The sequence below is a fragment of the Diadema antillarum genome, unplaced genomic scaffold, assembly GCF_040938485.1.
Source record: "Diadema antillarum isolate AM-2024a unplaced genomic scaffold, OU_Dant_1.0 scf00000029, whole genome shotgun sequence".
In the NCBI taxonomy this organism is placed as follows: Eukaryota; Metazoa; Echinodermata; class Echinoidea; order Diadematoida; family Diadematidae; genus Diadema; species Diadema antillarum.
The window spans coordinates 7,179,443-7,203,288 of record NW_027270918.1 but is presented as its reverse complement, the minus strand read 5'-3'; the positions used below and the strand labels follow the sequence as shown (position 1 = coordinate 7,203,288).

Sequence of the window (23,846 nt, the reverse complement as noted above, 5' to 3'; positions counted from 1 at the left end):
TCAAGAATATTAGAAGCTCAGATCTGCTGTGGGGCCAAAATGACGAAGGTGTCGATCCACGTATCGGACTCAGTGTTGTTTGTCGGAGGTCTGAGGAAATTGAGTTTCTAGGTGTTCCATATGAAAATGCTTGCGATGATTCATAGGAGAGAACGGTGAGACCATGGCTGCTTCTTGGACTTGCTTGTAGAAGATGTGCCACAAAGCCAATATTGCATTCCCCAAGCCAATATTCCCCAAGCCAATATTCCCAATATTCCCAATATTCCCAATATTCCCAATATTCCCAATATTCCCAAGCCAATATTCCCCAAGCCAATATTGCATTCCCTCTATTCAACTCTATTATTACCTTATTTAAATTACGGAATATTGGCCTGGGGTAATTGCTCTAAGACTAAAATCGATTAGTTATTTTTGATTCAGAAAAAGGCCTTGCGGATTATAAATCGTGCACATTTTTTGGATCATACAGATGAATTGTTTGTTTCCAGTAAATTACTAAAAGTTTCTGATTTGTATTTGTATCACGTTGGAATTTTTATGTATAAGTTGAGTATTGGCGATCTTCCTAGTTTATTTTCCTCAATGTTTGTTAAAAACAGTGATATTCATAATTACCCTACAAGACAAAGTGGATCATATCACTTTTCCCCCGTTCGTACAGTTCTAGCCCTTAAGACAATTACTTCTACCGGTCCTTCTTTCTGGAATGAGTTAGATTCTGTTCGGCTGCAATCAAGTTCTCTAAGTTCCTTTAAGCAAAATCTAAAAGCCAATTTTTTAAAATCTTATGTATAGTTACTTGCTGTGACCATTTTGATATATCTGTTCTTATTCTCAATGATGTCTCGCTCGGGTGTCTTTATTTGACTTCATTTGATCACATTTCTTTGACTAATAGTGCAATTTTATGGAGCATTGAATCCCTGAGTTTTACCTTGACCATCATAAACTATTTCGTACATTCTGTAGAGTTTATTATTATCTCGACATACCGATTTTCGCTTGTGTTTCGTCATCTTTCGTAATTAGCATGTTGTACTAAACGCTTATATTGTTTCTTTGGAACCTACATTCTACAAGCATTGCTTTTTAGTAGGTTCCTCATATTTACACATCATTTTATCACATGTCCTTATACATTTGTGAAATTATGTCTAAAATTGAATGTTGTGTTATACCTATTTTACTCCGAAATCAAATGGAATATGAAGCCTGAATATGGAATGTGGAATATGGAACTTGAATTAAAAAAAAAAAAAAGTGAAAGGAGCTGAGGCAGGTGATGAGGAACAGGTCGTGGATTTAATAAGGAGTTGGTTTAGTTGGTTGATTGTAGGTTTGGGTCATAAGATGTGCTGCTTGATAATGTCGTATGCTTCCGTAACAGGAACGCTGGTGAAGAGGAAAACTTTTCCAAACGGACTATGTTTGAGGGTTGGATTTTGGTGTTGGAGATGGTGCAGATTGTGAATGGTTATGTGGAGTTCGGAGAGGTCTACGAGAGGTTCGAAATGGTGGCGAGATGTGATGTGGTGTTTTAGCTCGAGGAACCTTGGCGTATCTTGCGTTGACCGATGGATCTTGCTGCGGTAGACAACTTGTCTATCCATGACCACGGTGGAGTTGCCCTTTAGAATTGTCGGCTTGGGTTTTAAGAAGATCTTTTGACTTCTTCTTTGACGTTGGATTTGGGCGAAATAGCGTCGGACAGAGAGTTGAGAACGTTAAGTCGGATGTTGTCAGCTGCGGTTTTGGTGAGAAAGCGAAGATTTGGTTGTGTCCGGTGGATGATATTGGAAAAGGGACTTTCTTGACAGAAACAGCAAAGTTGAGGCCTATAGTGAGAGGACTTTGGCTGCGTTTATCAACTTTCCCCTGTTTAAACGGCTTTCGAAAGCCCTTCCAAAGCCCTGCGCCAGTAAGGAAGGACACAGCCACACGGTTCTACTGTAACTTTATTAGGACGTAAACCAAATCTCCAGTGGAATGAACATAGCTCCATCCGACACAAGGGGGCGACATAACCAATGGCGTAATTTCTCTTCTTTTCTCCCCTTTGTGTTTTTCCCACACTGAATTATAAAGTACATACGCAGTAACTGAAATGTCTTGGTGTAAGGCTTCTCACAACAATTATCTAAACAAATAAACGACCTTACAAGGATAAGAAAGGTCTTATTGTAACGGATATTTTGAGAACTGTGCCGAATGTGTAACACAGGATATGTATACAAATATATTCCATGGATACAGTGAATGTGACTTCATGATATTACATAATGACACCTCTATGAACTATCAAATCTATAACCTGTCCTATTAATACAACACATCCTGCAAACAGGCACTATATTACTACCAATATAACTACTAACGTAGGCGGTATTAACCTTCAAAAACTAGCATACATACGATAACACAAAAATGACAACTTTTAAAACTACCAGAGCGAAGGAATACACTATACCACAAATGCAATACAATGTATTAGCTTTTTGCAACTAAACCAACTACGTTCAAAACATACTTTCCCTAAAAAACAACCACTGTGATGGGGTAATGCATTATCTCACTCCATCTAAAAATATACTGGAAACATCTAAGTCACAAAAGGTATGTAACGTTAAGTGGCATGGTATGTATGACCTACAAACAACCAGGTATATAACCACAAAGTATTAATACAACTGTAATAACACTTTTATCATACAATTGTTTGAGATGACAATAGTAATCACATGTGCCTTCAGTAGGAACTGTGTATAATACATACATAAGAAATAATCTCAATCACAGTGTTTACACGAGATCAACGACATAATCATGCAGCCTCACGGGAAGACGTCGTTCACGTCTGGGGTATCTACCAGGATCAACGGATACCTGGATAGGAGCGGGCAGAGAGTCAGAGACAGGAGAAGTATCTGCTGGAGTGGGTAGTTCTGTGGGAACTCGAGGAAGGGCATCCAAGGGAGGGGATGGGGGAGCAGGGTCACCAGCCGGGTAATGTGGTCCATCGGGAGGTGCAGGCGGAGGATCGGCGGCAGGAGGAGCGCGAGGCAAGGAACCAGGAGGGGTGGATGGGTATGGTGGGACGTCAGCATTGTCATCTGGGTCATCAGATTCCACATGGTGCGGTGTGGAATAAGGAGAAAGGGTAGAAGGGACCTTCAAGCAGTCGGCCAGTCTGACACGGTAGGACGAACTGCGTAGCTGGTTGCCAACGAACTTCCGGACGTTGCACCACTCGCCGTCGATTGAGCAGACCAGGTAGCGTGGTCTGGCATGATGTTTTGACCGATCAGCATGGAGGTATACGAGGTCACCAACGAAGATACGGGGTAGAGAAAGCGTGGGGCAGATGTAGTCTTGGACGTCTCGCTGTATGGGTGATTTTTCAGCGGCTGAACATGTTGGGCAGTGATGATATCCTTGTCCGAAAAGGGGATCTGCTCGCATGTGAACTGATCACGTTGCATTAACATTTCCCTTGCCGACAAGCCACGGGATCGAAGACGACTGTTGAGGCGGGCAGTGGCAACTGACAAGGTCAAAGACGTGATGGGGGCACCAGATGGGTCATGGCGGAGGAGCTCGTTCTCCAACTCGCGGGCTGTTTTTTTCGGCAACAGGGTTCTTGTTCTTGTCCTTTGCATGCCAAAGCTCAATGCGGATGTTGTGGGACGAAAGGAGGTCATCATGGCATGGACTCAGCATAACTTGCATGTTCCCTCGCCATGTCTTTTGTTAGTCACATTAATATGACAGAAACATGCAAGTTATGCTGAGTCGAGGGGAAGGTGCATTCCAATGTCTTTTGTTAGACATTTCAGCACTTTAGCAATGATTGACAGATGATGTCATCTTAAGAATATAAATATTGATTGGTTTGGAAGGATTTTTTTTTTGTGGGCGTTCCCAAGTAATCTGAAGAAAAATAGAAGAAAAAATCATTAGAAATATATGGAATGTTTTTAGATATTCGTTTCACCGCAAAAGTGATGTTGAGGGTATTATGAATAAACACAGATCAATATGCATTTGGATTCCATGGCCCCTTTAACGATCATGATCAGTATGTACAAGGGCCTGAACGTTGTAATGTTATCGTGGGAATAACAAAGCTGTTATCTGTGATACATCTCAATTTAAATCTATACGACTGAAATACTATGTGTAATTTGACTATCCAGGTGAACGGGTCTACATCACAGTTCTTTCAGCTGGATTTTCAAACATTGAGAGTACAAGTGATACCCAGCTGCAGTGCTATAGAAGCTCTCCATCCTCAGAAGCCTCCCGTGACTATGGCAGGACAGCACCAATCCCCAGTGACACTTCACCTGAGCCTCCAGCATCCCGCGACTATGTTCGAGATGTCAGACGTGTAAATTTTCCATCCACTACTGAGTGGGATGTACAGGGATTCGGAGCATTTTACTGCCTTGGTTCACAAGAAGGATATGATGACCAGACAATATCATCATTCTTCAAAAGAAGTGACGGTATGAATGAATTGTAATCATTGCTATATACAGTATGTAGGCCTACAGCTGACAATAATCAAATTTCCGAGACTACAGTGTATCCTAAAACTTCTTCTTCAGTTGAATAGAGCCTTATGGACAATGACTGTACAGCTACCATAAAACCGGCAAATTTAATACTGATTTAAGCTTATGATCCGTAAGCATTATGATGCCATTCCATCCATTAAAGCAAGCACAAAGCCCTAGCACAAAGAACATGTAAAAGAAAATGCTATGAAAACAATGATGTTGGACGTTGAAAGGGATGCCATATTGTATTTTAGTGGAGCTGTATTTTCCAGGCTAAATTGGGATGAATTCAAAGGGTTTAAAAAGTTCAGTCCACATTGGCGCCGTCATAAGCCTTGTATGGTTGATACAAATGGTTTTTGTGTACGAATGACGTTATTGGTTTTTATCTATGTGACCGGTTACAAAAAAAAATGTAACACTATGGTAATTTACTGATGCCCACGCACACACCTCACAGTCTAGTATGAAATTATTTTGCAGCTCTCTAGTTTGGCAGAAACGTAATCAACAATTCTTTTTTTTACCACGCTCAGGGAAGTTGTTAGTTTTGAGAATGAATTGAGCATTGCTACTGATTCGGGTCTAGCCAGAAGCATCCTTGAATTGATTGAAAGCACAACTGATTAAGGTTTATATTGTTCCTTTGTATGAATGATGAGCTGTGGCTACTATACCACTGAGCACTTGTGTTCTTCTGCGAGTTTTCAATGATGTCGTGTTTTCAGTCGTGCGTGATGCACGCAATATCAGTCCGGCTGTGAACACTTTTTATAGCTCTAGGATAGTAGGGCTCATCTAAGACAAGAATATTTTAATGATAAAAATCTAATCAGCTCGATCAGTTCACTTTAATTTGCACTCTCAGAGAAGTGATTACTTTCAAAATGAATTAATCATAGTTGCTACCCCGGACCTACATAAGAGGAATATCCTCTGAACAGAAGATGAGTCTCGTGAGAGCTGATGGGAAACTTGTGATATTTAACATGTTTAATTTGGGGTTTTCCGGTCAACTTCATCAGAGTTGCATTTGAACTCGTGAATTCGTGTTCAAATTTAACGATTTTCCTTAGCGCTCTACACGCTCTAGTCCTTAGAGCATTCAATTTCGTTCATTCAATCATTGATCATTTTGAATTGTATTTCATTTAATTCAGAGTGGGCAGTTTTTTTTCGTTATATCGGAATTTCGTTATAACTGAACGAATAAACAATGAAAAAACATAGAACGGATAATGTTGGGGCCTGAAGTTTTATTTAGTTGTCAGCGGAATTTCGATATAACCGCGTTCGTTATAACGGGAGTGCACTGTAATAGATATCATCATAGTATTGATAAAGCATTCTTTATAATGTCTGTGCATTAGCCTACTTTGAGCCTGTGGATGGGAAATTCACCCGTACAGTGAATGTAGGTGACACAGGAGTGATGATTCAAATGGGAGCTATCAGTAATAGCTCTCTTGAAAACCCTGTCTGGAGAAAGGATGGAGGAGACCCCGTGACCGGACAGACAACCAACACGTTCATGTTTACTGATCCAATCGTGGCTGAGGATGAAGGCATCTATGAGATTCACTACAGTGCCATGCGAAGTCAAGGAAGAGGAGCCTTGTACAGATTGATTGTTCGAGGTTAGTCATCTAAGCCAGGATAGGTTTTGATGTATAAGAGAAATATCACAATGGAAAATGTTTCAATGTTCCTTGCTCTGTCTGCTTGTGTGTCAGAAGTTAACCTGGCGTCACTGTTTGATTAAGATCATAGATATTATTATTTATAGATAGGGTATGGTCAAAATGCAGATTAACGTACATCGATTATTACACAGTACCATCATCTCCATTTTCATGCATATCTGAAGAACAAAAAAAAAAACTCCATTATTTTGTACCATAATATATAAATTTCTTTACACATGCTGACAAATGCATTTGAATGGACACTGACTTCTAATGTAATCTGTGTAAAATGGGAAATAAAAAAAGTCTCAAGTTTGAGCCTTGTTCTGTGCGATTGCAGTGATAAGTACTTTTTAAATGACGAAATATAAACTTAACATTGCACTAAATTACAAAACATCCATACCCTTCCGTCAAAAATGTACAAGCAATTGTTTGTCATGTTGCCGATCAGTCTATACCCATACGTTTGTCGTCCATGTACAATTGTTTGTGTTTTGTTCCCCCATTATAGACCAAAACCGATAAGATTTTAAACATTTGGCATAATATGTTTGCATGTGGGTTCTTTTGCCTTGAAGACCACTTGAGGCTTGTAATTCAACCATGTTGAGTTACGTTACAACAATAATCATCTCCGATTCCAAGATCAGTGTCATCTCAATGAACATTGGGGAGCTTTATATTTGCGGCGCGGACGTTTGAGACGACGCTTGAGCTGGACGTTCTCCTCTTCCCTGCATCGTGTTGAAAAGTAGCTTTAGATTACGCTAGGACGCAACCTACAAATGATCACAGCGGGTTCAGTAAATATAATCAGAGCGGTTTCAACCCGCTCTGTAAGTGGCGCCCCCATAAGATCGGTGCGTGAAGTAGCTCCCTACGTCGTGAATTGAGCGGACGTAAAGGGCAATTCCGCAAAAAATGTTACCTTTCCTGAAAATCATAAATCTGATATCATTTGAAAAATATATATGAGCTACAAGGACAAAATTTAATTTAGTACCAAATGCTAGAACTTGTTTAGTTCGTTCATTTAAGTGGTATTTTGATACAATTAAAGTGTATTTAGGCATTCATTTCTTTAAAAAAAACACCTTTTTGGGCAACATTTTTGATAATTTTTGTAAAAACACATAATCTTTGACTCTCATTATTCCATATTCGGAAACACTTCAGAATTTGTTTCAAAGTATTTTATGGTTAAGAATGAAACAAAAAAAAAACCACTAATATTAGCCTTGTCCGAGATATGGACTGTGTTAAAGTATCAATATTCGGACTTTAAAAAGTGGACAAAGTTATAATGTCCGTAACGCTACATTTGTGACCCTGTAGAGTAAATGCTGAATGTGTTGCACACCATTATCAATCTACAACTTAAACAAGACCAGAGCACTCATTTCAGAGGAAAATTCCTTTTACTTAATGCTCTCATTTATGAATTTCTCAACATATCCACATGAAGGTAAAAAATTGTGTCCAAAAAATGTAATGTCGGTAACGGCAAACGTTTTGTGTAATATCTACCAAATGATTTATAGCAACTGATCAAAACTTGGACTATTGACATATCAGGATGAGTTGGTTAGAATAAAGAATGAACGGATTAAGAATGACTATGCTGAGTTGTTGAAATAAGCCGACAAAGTCACCAAAAATTCTCTAAATGTATAATGTCCGTAACGCTGGAATTGCCCCAAAATAGCACATAACGCTTAGTGAAAACTCAGGCGCGCAAGCTATGAATAGATCGACTTTGTTACGTGATTCTGCGCATGCTCAGAATAATTTTTCCCCCTCTGAACGTCCCCGTCTCGAAAATCTAAAGCTCCCAATTGACAATCCCTACATGCATCAAATTCCAGTAAAATTAAATATATATTCATCTCGTTGAATAGCCAGAAGGGACGCCGAATTTAGAGTAATTCTTCTAATATTGACAACAACAACAACAACAACAACAGCTATAGAAATAAACCAAGCGAACGAAGATACTCCACGAGTTTTAATTTCGGAAGTCAAAACAATTTTTTTTTTGGAAGGCAAAGCAGTCAAAACAAAATAATGAATTCAAAGCATTTGGTGATATTTTAACTTATCGTTGAATATGACATCGAAAACGAAATGAGGATATCATAATATGTGTCTTAGGTAATTCATAGAACAACATGAAATGCTGATGCGACACCCATGATTCTCTCTTTCTCTCTCTCTCTCTCTCTCTCTCTCTCTTATCTATGTAGATTGTCCAGCTGGTAAATGGGGGCCCCCTGACTGCATCAGAGTCTGTGACAAATGCTACAATGGTGGAGTGTGTGATGATGAGACTGGCAGGTGTATTTGTCCAAACAATTTCAGAGGACCAAATTGCTTAGAGAGTAAGTGTACACTGTATGGAAGGTTATGGATTTAGTTTGGACTTAAGACGTAAATGGACACGCTGCTTATATCCTAAGAATAATTTTTCTGTCTAAATTCTATGGTGAAATGACTTTTTAGTGATAGAATCAGATGAAGAAAGAAACCATAACTGGCATTGTAACTGGACAAAAACAGATTTACGAATGGAATTTATGGAATAAAGCTTAAACCTAACAGTTATATCATAATATAGTGATGAGCAATGATATTGCTCATTCGTTTGCACAAAGCTGAATTTTAATTGAATTTTCTTCTGAAAAAAAATGAAAAGATCTCGTGCATCGAATAAAACATATTTATAAAGTTATGATATACCAATGACAACTTTTTGAAAGAAAATTCAGGGCTACATTCAGTGAAATCACAGCGAGTTTCTTATGTCTCATTTGACTTTTTTTTTGACTGACATAGTCTGTCAAAAAATGTTAAACTTAAATAGCACGGAGTTGTTTAATTGCATGTTCTTTTCGTTGGACAATACCCTCCTTGTTAAGTCTATTCAAATGCAGACTTCCCTTCAACAATGCTTCTCAACTAATAAACCTAAAGCGTTGGTCACATACGATAGGTGGATTGTAAAGTTGTTTTTTTTTTCTGGTTACAATAAATCATAAGGTATCACAAAATTGCACATCTTACTTGCTAAAGAGGTTTAGCTTCACAGTTTCTATGAGGTCTGGGTCCAAATTTGACAAACACGGTCTATAATAAAATGCATTTGCAATGTAATCGTATACGAGGGATGTAAATAACATCAGATTTTGGACTTAGGCTTGCTAACTAGTGTTCCACTAAAAAGCAACGCTTCTAGGATCACTTGAAAAAAAACAAATAACAACAATATATTATATCAATAAAACGTGTTTATGCTAAGCTGAACTACATGTACCATTGGATCATTTTATTATTGATATAATGATATATATGATGCTGATAAAACAAAACAATATTAACAGAAGGTCCTACTTGTTTTAAAATATAAACGAAATACAAACTCAAAGTAACATAGCACTATTCATTTGGCCGTGTGTACCAGGAAAATATGGTGACCAAAACAATACACACAAGTGGTCACGAAAAACCACACACACACACACACACACACACACACACACACAAACATCCATATAAATAACAGAAATGCACGCATGAACAAAATACGCAATACGCAAGTAATGTACAGCACAAAGAAGAACTACTGCTGTTAGCAGCATTTGATAGCAGGATAAAACTCGAGTAAAGACGAGTGTGCCCTTTACGGTGCATTATAGTGCACTGACAATTCCTAAATGGCTTGCTGGCAAGTGTTGACATAGGGATTCCTATTTATGAATATTATTCCTATCATATATTCCTGTGATATATTCCAATTCAGATAGAGGGCTGAAACCAGCTGGAATGATTACTGCTGGGATCGAAAAAGTAATGTTGAAGGTGTACGGATACAGAGATCGTTTGCCATTCATTTGCAAGTTCAGCTCACGGGGTAAAATAGGTGTTTTGCAACATGATTTGCAATCTGATGTGATGCGCCCTTGATGTACCAACAATAGCCAGCTAAGGCAATCTAAAACTTCAAAGAAAACTAGGCATGATGACAGCATACTAGTACATGAATGAACTTTCAATATATATCCTCTCAGACTCACACAGCCACAGCAATTGAATAAAATCAGACTAATCAGTTAATCGTATCGCTGCTTGACAAATAAAGAGTTTACTCTATTTATTATGTCACAGGTTAGTACAACAATCAATCTCTCCGTACAACATGAGCCCATCCAAAATGAAACCTTGTGTGGGACAAGGGTGACGTTGTTTCATTCGTGTAATAACTGTATGTCCAACACGAAACTTGTGTGGTATACATGAGTGATTGTTGGATCTTTCAGACAAGTGTCACTGGGTTGAAAAGTATCTTCTGAAATCAAGGATTCCTTCAAAAGTCAATCCAGAGCTTCCGCTTTCCTTATTATAGTCATGACAAAACAGGTTCTGACAAATATCTTCAAAATCCCTAGTTTAAAAAAAAATGGAGGATATTGCGCAAGCACAGACACATGGTATCACTGTCATTACACATTTCAATTGGCATGTGCATAGAGTAGATTTTATTTTGCATTATCCATTGCTTTATTTCTTTCCTGTTTATCCACTGTATTCATTCATGTAATGTGTACAGATGCAATGAACATAAATCTATCCTCCAATATGAGGCAGGTCACATATGGCTGAAAGCATACAACCTACAAGGCCCCTGTGATGTAAAGACTATACTTGAAAATGTGTAACATTTAAGCGCACTACCACATGACGTTGAACCCCGGTCACACGGCGTTTTACGGCTTAATCACGGCCAAAACACGTCAAAAAGTGGTCTTCCCTTGTCAGTCTAGATGGATTGTACAGATTAATCAAATTCTGCGTAGACTGATGTACTACACTGTAATTTGGCAGTACAAGTATACGTCGGGCATATGGCTGATTCTGAAGTACACATCTTTGCAGACACTTGCTGACTTTACCACACTTAGGTGAATGCATACATACATAGGCCCTATTACAGAGTGGACATTAGTGGTTCTATATTGGTTTTGCGATAGTTGTTTCAACTCAATATTTACTGAATCATGAACTTTTGGAAAGTGTTGAAAATAGCTATAAAGTGTATTGGTGTGTTACTGATTTCTTTTTAGTCTGCAGAACCGAAGGTGGTAATCGATTTGGACCAAACTGTGAGTTCAGATGTACATACGTTGGGGATCCACCTGCAGAGTGTAGTCCTCATCAGTTCTGCCTGCCTGATCCATTCGGATGTTCTTGTGATACAGGAACACAAGGAATCAATTGTAATACAGGTAGGAACCGTTCTCCTGTGAGTCTATTAAGGCTGCAATCATGTAGCACGCCTGTATTTATTATAGGTTTCCCCGGCCAATTTCGCACTTTTGTCAGTCCATTTGATAAAAGGTTCATTCAATTTAGCGAAAATCCTCGTCACTGCACATTCTGTCATTCAAAATTGCAAGTTGGTCGTTCAATTTAGCATTTCGATCAATGAAATTTGCACATGTGCCATTCGAATTCGTAAAACGAGCATTCAAATTGGCACGTGCTCTTCAGTCATTCAAATTCGCCAACACTGGCCGAAAGGGGTAGTTCAGTCATTCAATTTCGCGTATGGGCAGTCAAATTCCTAACATGTTCATTCAAATTAACGTCATGTTATTTCTCTTTTGAAAAGGTGATAACATTTAAACGCGTATTTATATGTGACTTTTTGTTTCATCCACGCACTGTTAAGCAGTAAAAGTATCATATTTTTTTACCATAAATAACTCGGGTTTGTTGTTCTGTAACGCCCCTTTTCTTTCATACATGTCATTTTAGGCCTACATGTACCAATACTACAGATTAACTTCATCTTCTTACAGTCATGACAGCACAAATTAGATACTGGGTCATGTGCAGACGTATATCTCAAGAAGACAGAAAAAGAATTATAGAAACATTTGATGATCATAACCTTGACTTCCTAGAACTGGCCGACACACTCGGAATAAAGCACTCAACGGCCAGATAAGTTGTGGCCACAACACGGTCATGATGCACTAAATCTTGGGACTGGAAGAATCACTAAGCACATTGAAGAAAAAAAAACTGTTGCCAAAATCTTTCAAATAAGTACGAAAATATGAAATGTAATGACGCTTGCAAAACAGTAACTGTGTTGACAAAAAAAAAAATAAAGAAAGAACCAAAGCATAAACATGCGTGCTTAATTGACTGCAAAAGATGTTAAATTGGATGCCCAAAAATGAATTTGAATGAACGAGTGCGGCATGTCCGTGATCACGTGACTATATCATTCTAAATTGAATGAACGAATAACGAAATGGTGCTAGTTTTACGAATTTCAATTGAAAAAGTGTTAATTAGAATGACGCTAAAGGTAATTTGAATGCTCCAAAATGAATTTGAATGAAGAGATCATAAAATTGAACTACCGAACATGTCATCTACGCTAAATTTTGCTAAATTGAATGCAGCAATTAGGAATTGGACTGACACAAGTGCGAAATTGGCCGGGAAAACCTATAGTATTGGTCTCCCCACTGTACATTTATACGCTAAGTACCTGTTACAACTTATGCTACTTGTTTACTGTAAAATATTTTATGATTTAAGGTAATTTGAATGATGAATATAAAGGACTAAGATTAGATATTATAGGGTATACCTGAAAACAACTGGTTGATGTGACATATCTTATGATGAAGTGCACATGTTGAACAGAGCACTAACCGCTCATTATAACAGCTTCATTTTCAGTTCAAGGCAATTGTGCACTTCAAGGCAATGCAATTCATTTTAATCGTCCAACAAAAATTTTTTCAGGAAATTCAGTGCGGGTTTTTTACATACATGAATGATTGTTACAAACGTCGAGGATCCGAAAAAGTACATCATGAATAAATACCTGGACATGCAAAAAAACAAACAAAACAAAAAACAAAAAAACAAAACAACAAACAAACAAGCAAATTGGAAGAAAAATATTGTATAAAAGCACAACAAAAATTGACTCAATTGGCATTATAATTAGAACATAAACTCCCCAGTCTCAGCCCCCTCCCCTCAACTCACGATGGAATAGCGAGGTTTTGATGAAACAAAGTATACTGCCGTCTCTCGGACTTCTCTCGGAACTCGGACCTACCACGGCGTCTGTTTCTACGCTGATCCGGTGGCTTCGTTTAGGGTGGGATTTCACGGAGCACGCGAACGATTTGCGAAGGACGCGAATGGCAAAATCCAGCATTCGTATTTTAGTCTGCAAAAGTTCGCCAAACGGTCGTGAGCGTTCGGAAGCGTCGTCAGTTGTTCGCGAATGTCGTTTTTACTTCGGCGAGAATTTCAAAAAAGTTTGAAATTTTTTGCGAACCTTTTCCGCACACTTGGTCGTGATTTGCTCGTGAATTGTTCTCGAAATTGTCTTGAAAGCTTCGTCATATGCGCAAGACCTTCGCAAGACACGCGCGATGTTCGCAAAATGTTCGTGAAACCCCAAACAGACTCCGAAACTTTGGAGAATGTCTCGCGTATGTTACGCGAAATCTGCGAAGTTTTTCCGATCATTTTACGACGTAATCGCAAACGGTTCGCGTACCTTTTGAGACATTCCCGCGAACGTTTAGCGCGCGTTTGGGTGATGCATGACTTATACGTTTTCTGCAGATAAAAATTGTAGAATACATCTAAACATCAAAGAATTATTAACAACTATAGTAACAAAAGAAATTAAAGACTAGCAAAGATAAAGAGATGTTTGATATACAAAAAAAATCGCAGAATACACTTAGAATATATCTTAACTATGTAAAATTTCATTTGAACTATAGAGATTATGTGTCGGAGGAACTGAAAAAAAATCAAATGCTCCTTACTATAGTGGAGATAGGTATTAAGAAAAAGAATGTAGGCAAGCACACGATAGAGAATTGAGAAAAAAAGAAAGGAGAAATAGAGGAAAGAAAAAAATTCAACTCAAGACAGCTTCCACCTCTCCTTGGGTACATTTTCTCCCATGATTATTGAAAAATTTTCGTTGTTCGCATTTCCGTCGCGTGTTCTTCGTGTACGTAACATGCTGTACTTTAGCAATGATACACACGACATTCGCACATACGTCGTGGAAACTTCGCACAAATTGCGCAAGAATAGTTTTCGGCTTCATTGTCGGAAAACATTCGGAGAAAAACTTTTCCGAATGTTGGATTTTGTCATTCGCGTCCTTCGCAAATCGTTCGCGTGCTCCGTGAAATCCCACCCTTAGGAGTCATTTCTCGTTGGTACCAGTGTAGACTAATATATGGGGGTGACACGCAGTGAGCCCATGTAGCACACGTTGGTCATATGTAATTGGATTGTAGGATTGAGCCGGAGATAAAACAACCAGAAGTAGTACCAAACAGACTGACACGACGTTTAAAAAACTGTTAAACATATTCACCACTCTACAATAATCACACTGACGCAGATGAGAAGTTGAAATCAGTCTCCGAAGATGAAAACTTTACATAATAAAGGTTGACAAAAAAGGCGAGAAGTAAAAATTCGTAGTCCCAGAAGAGCAGCGCCCTCTATTTGATTAAGTTTTTTTCTGATGAATCCTTCATTTCTCTAAATGTTATTTCACGATTTTTGTTTTAACATTTTTCTTGTCAATCATTAATAAAGATTGTTCCAACGGAACCTATGGAGCTGGATGCACTCAAACATGTCACTGTCAGTCAGGTCATTGTAACAGATATTCTGGAGTCTGTACAGAATCTTCTGACTGTGAGACAGGCTGGTCTGGTGACAATTGTCAGAGTGAGTACTGAAAGTTCCTCCGCCCCTTTCATTTGTAGTCTTATCAGAATCTGCAACCTACTGTTAAAGAGATAATCCACCCCCCCCCCAAAAAAAAAAAAAAAAAAAAAAAACTCCGAAAGAAAGAGAAAAAAAAACCTACAGAACGTTCCAAAAATGACAAAAATGGGTTAAGAAAATATGGAAGATTTGACATTTTGAACTTTAACCTTTTTTCTGAAACTATTTCTTGATCAGTCTTTATGAATATTCCAATGAGGGGAGTTGATAAGGTCATGCCCTTATAATTTTCATGTATGTTTTATATGAAATTCCGAAATCTGTTATTTCAATGTGTAGCTAATACCGGTAAAAACATATTCCCATACTAGAATATATCAGTGTGAACATTTTGTTCTACATTATTTTGAGCATTATTATTATTTTTTAGGCAAGATTGCTGATCATCTTGGTGATTTGACTATTCACAAAGACTGATCAAGGAGTATTTTCCGAAAAACTTTGAAATTTCAGATGTCAGAACTTCCATACATTTCTTATTTGGGAATTTCTCTCACTTTCTTATGAAATTGATAAAATTTTGGAATGGATTTCTTCTTTAATGAAAGTTTCGACAAACAAACAAGAATCCAAAAACAAGTTATTGCTCAGTTTGCTGTTCCTATATGTCATGTGTGATTTGCACTAGTGCTGGGAAAAGCAATTGAATAAACTAAACAACCATCTCATTAAAAATGAAAAAAAAAATACTGCAATTCATGGCAAGTTTAAACACAAGATCCTAATAAAGTGGAGGCTACTGTATTACAAATTTTGTTCACCTTGAAGATAGAGTAAATAATATAAAGTGGCATAGCTTTAGAACAGGAAAGATCTGAACTTACAATGAGTCCATAATCACTAGTGTCTTCCAAAGTAACTGTCAACAAGTGTGTATTTAGAGCCAGGATGGTTGTGATATTTGTCAGACAGATTTAATTATATGTTCGTATTCCATTTTGTCCATTCTTTCATCAGTCCCAGATATCTGTGATGATGGTTACTATGGAACTAACTGCACATATAAATGCCACTGTTTAAACGATGTACCGTGTGACAAGATAACAGGAGAGTGTTCAAATCGGCAGTGTGCTCCTTTCTTCAACATCTATGATGGAGTGAACTGCCGAGGTGATTACATAATGCGGTTTCATGGCTTTCTGATATTTTTCCCAGTGGCTTTTACTGAACGCACGACAAGAGACATTCATAAACATTATATACCTGTGCAGAAGCGGTACGTTTTTCTGTAATACAGCAAACTGCATCATACCCTGCGCGTGGTTAAACAATCAATTAGGTATACTACAAAGGGTGCAAAATGCATGGGATGTGCTAGATTATTTTGCAGTTTTCCTCATTGTAGTCCATTATTATGTGAGTTACATTGGTTGCCTGTAAAGCCGAGAGTCATATTGAAAACTTTGTTGATTGTAGGCCTATATAATTTATATAGAGGTATTCATGGTACAGCCCCAGTGTACATACAGTCAAGTAAAAGTAATAATTTCAAACATTATTCACCATCTCCGAAGTTCATGGGATCAAACACTATTGAAATATCCATCAGGGAAATTAAACTCTACTGTTGGTGACAGGGCATTCTTGTATGCTGCACCGAAATAACGGAATAGTCTCCCTCTGTTTGTAAGGCAAGCAGCCACAGTTAATGAGTTTAAAACAAGGTTAAAAATTGATCATTTGAACAATGTTATGTTTGTTTGAATTATGCATGTTATGATTAGTACTTTTTAATGCGCAGTAAAGTATAACATTATGGTAGCTGCGTAAAAATATAAATGGCCTTTATTGTTATCATTAAACTGAGCAAATTGATGACATTCTTACTTCTGGCTTCTGCAAGTTAATAATGACAGTTATGTTTCCCATCGGCTCCTTCTTGAAAATGGATTTATAAAGAAATCAATGCATTTTGTATATAGGCAAAGATATCTGGAATATCGTCAATGCATAATGTGACACAAGTACCTATTTGATCTATACCAAAACTATTTGATATAGTCATCATCCTTGTTGTATTGACTAATAGTGCAAGTTTCTTTCTTTCTTTCACTGTTCTAAGTTTGTTATCAATAAATCAAACTGACGTTGATGAATCCATTGTCATTTCTTTGCATGATGCAACAGAGTGCCCTGGAGCATTAAATAAGAACATAATCATTATCTCATTATCATTGCTGTTATGAGAACTATTACTATGTTTGATAGTTACGTCATTATTATTATCATTATCATCAGCATTACAAATAGCGTTAGAATTGCAACGTTTTTGCGTTAGTTCATCAGTAGCCATCACAAAATAAAACATTGGACTTTTATTGTTATAAAAGTGTAGTCAAAGAATTTCAACTTGGTCATCATGCTAAATTCTAATTTGAACGTTGTGGAAAGGAGGAAACCCGTTCAATTATGTCCATGGTGGTCCGTTCAGCTAAAATTTGTTGATATTTTTGCAATGGGAAGTAATTGAGAAACTTTGAAACAGTGACTGTATAAAAATGTTCTTAAATGAATTTTGAAATATAACATAGTGACACCAGGGTATGAAGAAAACTATCTAAAACATTATTGCAAGAAGGGACTGCGAGTTTTAGTCATGTGAATGTAGCACCTGTTATTTTCTTCCCTTTTAGGAATTACTAATGTCTTCATGAATGTCAAAGTGAATCCAAACCAGCCTTCATTCTTCACCTGTGTTGTTGAAGGAGACCCACCACCTAAAGCAGCAAATGTTAGCCTCTTCAGGCTCAGGGATGGTGTGCGTGATGATTCTGGCATCAGTCAAAATCAGAGTTCCTTGGATGCATCTGGAGTAAAGCGTTTGATAATCTTCAGAGTAGATCAGATGACGTCCGGACAATATGAATGCACTTTATATGGAAACCGAGCTAACCTCTCTGTTGATGCAGTGACTTACGGTAAGACAAATGTTCTGAAATATATTATGAAATACTCGTATGGTTGGATGTGCGTTATGTTAACTGTAAAAGAGCGTTGTCCGTAGTCTGTCTTGGTGTGAGGTAAGTGCGGCAGTCACATAGCAGGAGCATGGGAACGCATAGACGTCGAGATACAGAAGAAGCTCCAGCACGTTTATTTTCATATTTCACTTGACATTTACACATAAACTAAGTAAAAAAAAACCGAAACAAATCAAAAAGAAAAAGCAAAAACAAGCAAACAAACAAACAAGATACAAAATATGATACAAAGTGGGTCATGACTAGAAAGTGTCAGCATCTGTACATAAAAGACAATTCTCTATAGCATGGGAAATATGAAGGACCCACAACCTTGTTACCACGGGTCCCAGGAAAAAGAAAAATATTAATGTAACTTATTCGTTTCGCAATGAAGATAGGACACAAAGTACTGATGTCAAAACTATAAGAAAGCTAAAATAGCAAGGTACAAAGGATAGAAGAATTAAAAGAAAAGGCAAAGACAAAAGAATAACAAAAGAAAAATGATAAGAACTGAATGAGAAAATATATAAATACACAAGTATACGAACATACATAATCTACAATCAAGTGCATAACGAGTTCAAAGTATGAGTACATGTACTAGTGTAATAATTTTATGGGAGCATGAATGCTGAAACCAGAGCTACTTTAAAAGCAAGCGCACACTTCAAATTGATCCGCCACGCATTGAAAGATGACAATGTAAAATAACAGATTAACTGATTCTTATAATCAGGCAAGTTATACTAATTAACTAGCATTGATTTGAGTTTCTGTTTGAAAATGAACAGAAGAACATTTGATGTGCGGGAACTTTTTTTTTTGTTTTTTGTTTTTTTTTGTTTTTTTTTTAGCAAAGAGTCTTGTGGTGATGAGGATCGAAGGGGATTCCTTGTAGCTTTTGTGAGTTTGAGGGGGCTTGGTTGCGAATATAGCTTAGTAGTCAAGGAGGACGATTTTGAAGTCGTTGCTTTTCTGTATTGGTTTAGCCAATGAAGCCGAAGGTCCTCTATTTCCGATTTGAGATTTTTTTTTTTTGACGGTTGCATTTCGTTTACCCAAAACTCCCCCAAATTGTCAGAGATATGGCATTGAGCTTCAGTCTTGTACATTTTTCATCAATTAAACCAAGGATTTCTTAGGCACTTACAAACCTTCTTGAGTCTGCCAAATGTTCTATTCTTTACTTATACTTACAATCATGCGAAGTGCATATTGCAGCTATGCAGTGGCAACCGGTGGTTTTAATGTCCGCAAATTATTCAGTTTGAGGAAGTGTTAACTCTTTTTAGACTAAATTCAAACCGACGAAAAGGTAGCAACGAACAAAATGCCCACACTGATCACATTGCATGGCATGTATACATACATATAGACATGCTCTAGAAAATCAGAAGTGACATATCCACCAAGCTATCCCACAGTGTATCTGTGACAGGGCTCTACAATGGTGTTTTCTACTTTGATGATACCAGGAGATGTACATTTAGGATTTAAAGCTCAGGTTTTGGGGTATGTATCATAACAGTGATTGTATTTTATTTATTTTGTATATCAAGCATTGTATAGGTGTTCATATAGATAGGAAGTCTTCAAAATTTGATGATAATTGATAGACACCCTTCCATGAATGAATGTGTCGTATACTCCCCCGTGTTGTTAGATTAGCTAGCACTGTTCAATTTCTGGCAAAAAAGGACCTGTTAATGTGACAGTTCTTTTTTTCCTGTTATACACATATTAAACCTTTGTTTTGTTGCGAGGAAGCATTCATAGCTGAAGCTTCGAATAGGTCTGAATTAGTTTAAGTCGTTTGTTTTGTAGACAGAATCTATTTACACATTTTATATAAGTGGTTCCATATAATTATAGCGTTCAACTTGGAAGTATGACATGGATTTATCATTCATGCCCAAATAAGGTTTTGGGTGAGTGTATTGATAATTTAAGAGCGATTTGGAAATAAATAATAGTACAATAGTTTTTGTTTTACGGTGTTAAGCGAATGATTAAAGAAACAATTTATTTATGCCATTTTATAAACAGCTCAATTATTTGACCATAAGAACAAATGTTGATTGAAGGTTTTGTACCACTGCTGTTTTCATGCGAATAAAATCTTCACAATATCGCTTCAAATTAAGTTGCTGCGGAATTTTCCTCAAATGATGAAATTATTAATGTAACTTTCATAAAATTATGCATTTTATAACCCTTTGTGAACTCATTTATAGGCCTGATGACCACACATAAATTTTGCATAAGAACAGAAATTCAGTTTTGAGTAGGTCTCAATCTCAAACTTTTCATAGGAGCAAGCGATGCTGGTGATTCTGTAACTGGTTAATGTTTCGTGATTTATTTTGGACATCAGAGATGCAACAGGCTTTGTCTAAGTCATGTTTCAGTAAAAGCCACAAAATCCAGTTTGCAGCCTCGTGTATAGGCCTATAATTTATGCCAATTTGCATTTGTAATTACATACAAGATAATGCACATCGTGGCATATGAAGTTTATCAGATTAGTATTTTGTTTGATTCCTTTCCTTATTTTTTTTTGTGATATATCTTTCATAGTTTTGCCTGTAATAGAAGCTGCTCCAACAGTGAATGCATCAACATTCACCTCTCTTACCATCGAGTGGATGGCTTGGAATGAGCAGACTGATAATATTGGAGACCCACCCTTAACAGAATACATAACCTACTATAGGATTCTTAATGGAACCTGGATTGATGGACCAAAAGTGGCAGCCTCAAGGACATCTGCTGTATTAAGTGGTTTAGATCAATGCACTAAGTACGAGGTCAGTGTAGCAGCGGTCAGGGAAGGTCCAGGAGGGACCGGACCCAAATCCAACTCATTTGCAACAGTGACCGAGTGTCCAAGTAAGATCTTGCTGTGAGAAATTGTATGTTTGGTATAGGAGATACTACCATGATTGTAGAGTAACGGTTTTTTAACAATGCAGATTATTCTCGCAGCTATGTATTGCTACCAGTATGGAATGATAAGATAACAAGAATGATGCTGCACCGATACTCACACTAGGACGTATCGTTTGACATAGTAATCCGTAAATCCATGTACAGACAACTAGCAATGTAATTTTCATTCCTTTGCTCATGCTCACTTCCACCCTATGAAGATTGGTTGACCTCAGAAATCTCTTCTTCCAAAGACACATAAGACTAAAGCTGTATTTGGTAAACCATCTAACTCTGATAAGACAGACAATATTGCCATTTAGAAGAAACTAACTGTCAACCAATTAGAAATCAAATTCACCAACATGTTAGTATACAAACATGCCTGTGAGCAAAAATTAATCTTAATGTAATACCGTTATTTTGCATATTTTGTTTTTAAACGCTGTTAAAATCATTGAGCATTGGGATTCAGCTTTAACACAGTGCAAAGACTTCAGAAGTCATGAAACATTTCATTGAACTTTAATGGGATAGGTATGAATGGTGAAAGACCGAATCACTCGTAGTATATGTGGAAAATATAATCAAATCAGACTTGAAGACATGTGACTAAGCAAAACATTTTCGAAAACCTGTTGAAGTGGAATATAAGATTATGACAGAAGGTAATAAAAGAAACTATTTATCAAAACAGTGATACTACAAAAGATCGTGAGTTATCTTCATGTTAATGAAGCACCTGATATTTTCTTTCCTTTCAGGAATTACTAATGTATCCATGGATGTCACAGTGAATCCATACCAGCCTTCATCCTTCACCTGTCTTGTTGAAGGAAACCCACCACCTAATGCAGGAAATGTTAGCCTCTACAGGCTCAGGGATGGTGTGGGTGATGATTCTGGCATCAGTCAAACCCAGACTTCCTTGGATGCATCTGGAGTAAAGCGATCGATAATCTTCAGAGTGGATCAGATGACGTCCGGACAATATGAATGCGCTTTACATGGAAACCGATCCAGCCTCTCTGTTGATGTAGTGACTTATGGTAAGACAAAAGTTCTGAGATATGTCAAGTATGGTTGGATGTGCATCATGTTTTTAAGTAAATGTTTGTGTTATGCTGGCATTTGCAGTTCACTTGAGCCAAAAGCCTTGAAGGCAAATCAGTTCTTCTAAACTTTGAAGGAATTAAACATAGGACAATGGTAAGTCAAAATGTACAAATGAGTGCTATCGTGGCCCAGGCCTGTATAGAACTAAAAATACACCTGTGCTAGATCCTACTCTCCTCGGCCACTTCACTCAATCAGAAATAATTTGATTTGATTTGATTTAATTAATGTTCACAAAATGTATATATTCATACATTATTCACAAATATGCGCATAGTTTTTACACGAAATATTTTATTATACTCGACTGGGACGTCCAGTAGGGATAACTTACACACAATGGATTATGTACATAAACATGATTTTTAAAAAGTATTATGCACGTTCAATTGATTTATAGATAGACAAATTAGTGAGGGAGAGATAAAAAAAGAAAGAAAGATAGGAAAAATTGGAAGAGGGGTACTTGAGACCCCGTTTACAGTGCGGGGCCGGACTCGGCCGCGGCTCGGCCGCGGCCGAGCCCGGCCTCAATTGCGCGGCCGAGCCCCGCAATTTTGTCCGTTTACACTGCTGGGCTCGGCCGCGCTTTTGATTCAAACCTTTCAATATTTTGTCGTAGTGGCGCTCTGCTTGTAAACAAATGCAATTTGGTATTGTCTGGTTTTCAGACCCTGTGCCAAATGAATTCCGTGGCAACGAAGTCGCCGTTCGGGCAAAGGCCTTTGCCGAAGGAAAGAATCCTTTGCAGGACAAAACCACCTTAAACTATACTAGTTTTCGACGTTGAGGGGGTTAATATCATGAATAGCGAAAGATACAGGCAGAGGGTTTGGAAGCCAGACTAAAATTGGCCGCGCAATTGGCCGCGCATTTGGCCCAGTTTGCGTTTACACCAAGAAAAGGCCGGGCTCGGCCGCGGCTCGGCCGCGGCCGAGACCACCTCCAGAGCGAGGCCAAATGCGAGGCCAATTTTGGCCTCGCATTTGGCCTTTTGCGCGTTTACACTGAAGCGAGGCTGGGCTCGGCCGCGGCTCGGCCGCGGCCGAGCCTCGCACTGTAAACGGGGTCTACATCATGAAGGTTAAAGGTATAGGCTCCTACTAGATTGACAATTCTGTAAAGACTCGCTGCTATTATGTACATGATGTACGTATGACAAAATAGACCTGTGAACCTGGCGGTGCAGGCAAGAACCATGCAAATGGTATTGCTTAAATGAAAAAAAAATGATTGTAACCCAATACAATGCTTCTCAAGGGGGAAGAGAAGAAAAGAGAGGAAAAGAAAATGATAGATACCAAAGAAAGATGTCAAATTACTGAAGTAAAGGTTACTGTATGATGAAGAACGTAACTTTCATCATAATGTTTGGGGAGACGACCAAATAAAATAGTGTGATTAGGCCTACGCTAAATGCATTATAGCTTGGGTAGTAATACGCAATTATGGGAAAAGGCAGGTATTCAGAATGCTAAGAAATGACTTGGATGTTTCTGCTGATGGGGCTTTTCGTATAAATGGGGAAACCATTCCGTAACTTGGGTAGAATAACTGTGAAAGAACGTTCTCGTGTCTTTGAGGTATGTGCAGAAGTTGCTGTAGCTGGAGCATGGGAACGTAGACATGGTAGACGTCAAGATGCAGAAGAAGTCCTAGCACGTTTATTATCATACGTCACTTGACAGATATACATATACAACACTAAGCAATAGAAAATAATTAAA

General features: G+C 37.8%; 1 protein-coding gene across 1 annotated transcript in view; it reads left to right on the top strand.

Annotated features, from left to right (window-relative positions):
- LOC139737441 (receptor-type tyrosine-protein phosphatase kappa-like) overlaps positions 1–23,846 on the top strand; it is a 67,718-nt gene that overhangs the window by 12,521 nt on the left and 31,351 nt on the right. Inside the window, exons 2-10 of the mRNA XM_071648119.1 lie at positions 4,200–4,511; positions 5,936–6,202; positions 8,497–8,631; positions 11,371–11,532; positions 14,915–15,049; positions 16,067–16,219; positions 17,743–17,865; positions 20,653–20,964; positions 21,768–22,052. Of these exons, the coding sequence (XP_071504220.1) occupies positions 4,200–4,511; positions 5,936–6,202; positions 8,497–8,631; positions 11,371–11,532; positions 14,915–15,049; positions 16,067–16,219; positions 17,743–17,865; positions 20,653–20,964; positions 21,768–22,052 (1,884 nt within the window). The remainder of the gene's footprint in view (positions 1–4,199; positions 4,512–5,935; positions 6,203–8,496; positions 8,632–11,370; positions 11,533–14,914; positions 15,050–16,066; positions 16,220–17,742; positions 17,866–20,652; positions 20,965–21,767; positions 22,053–23,846) is intronic.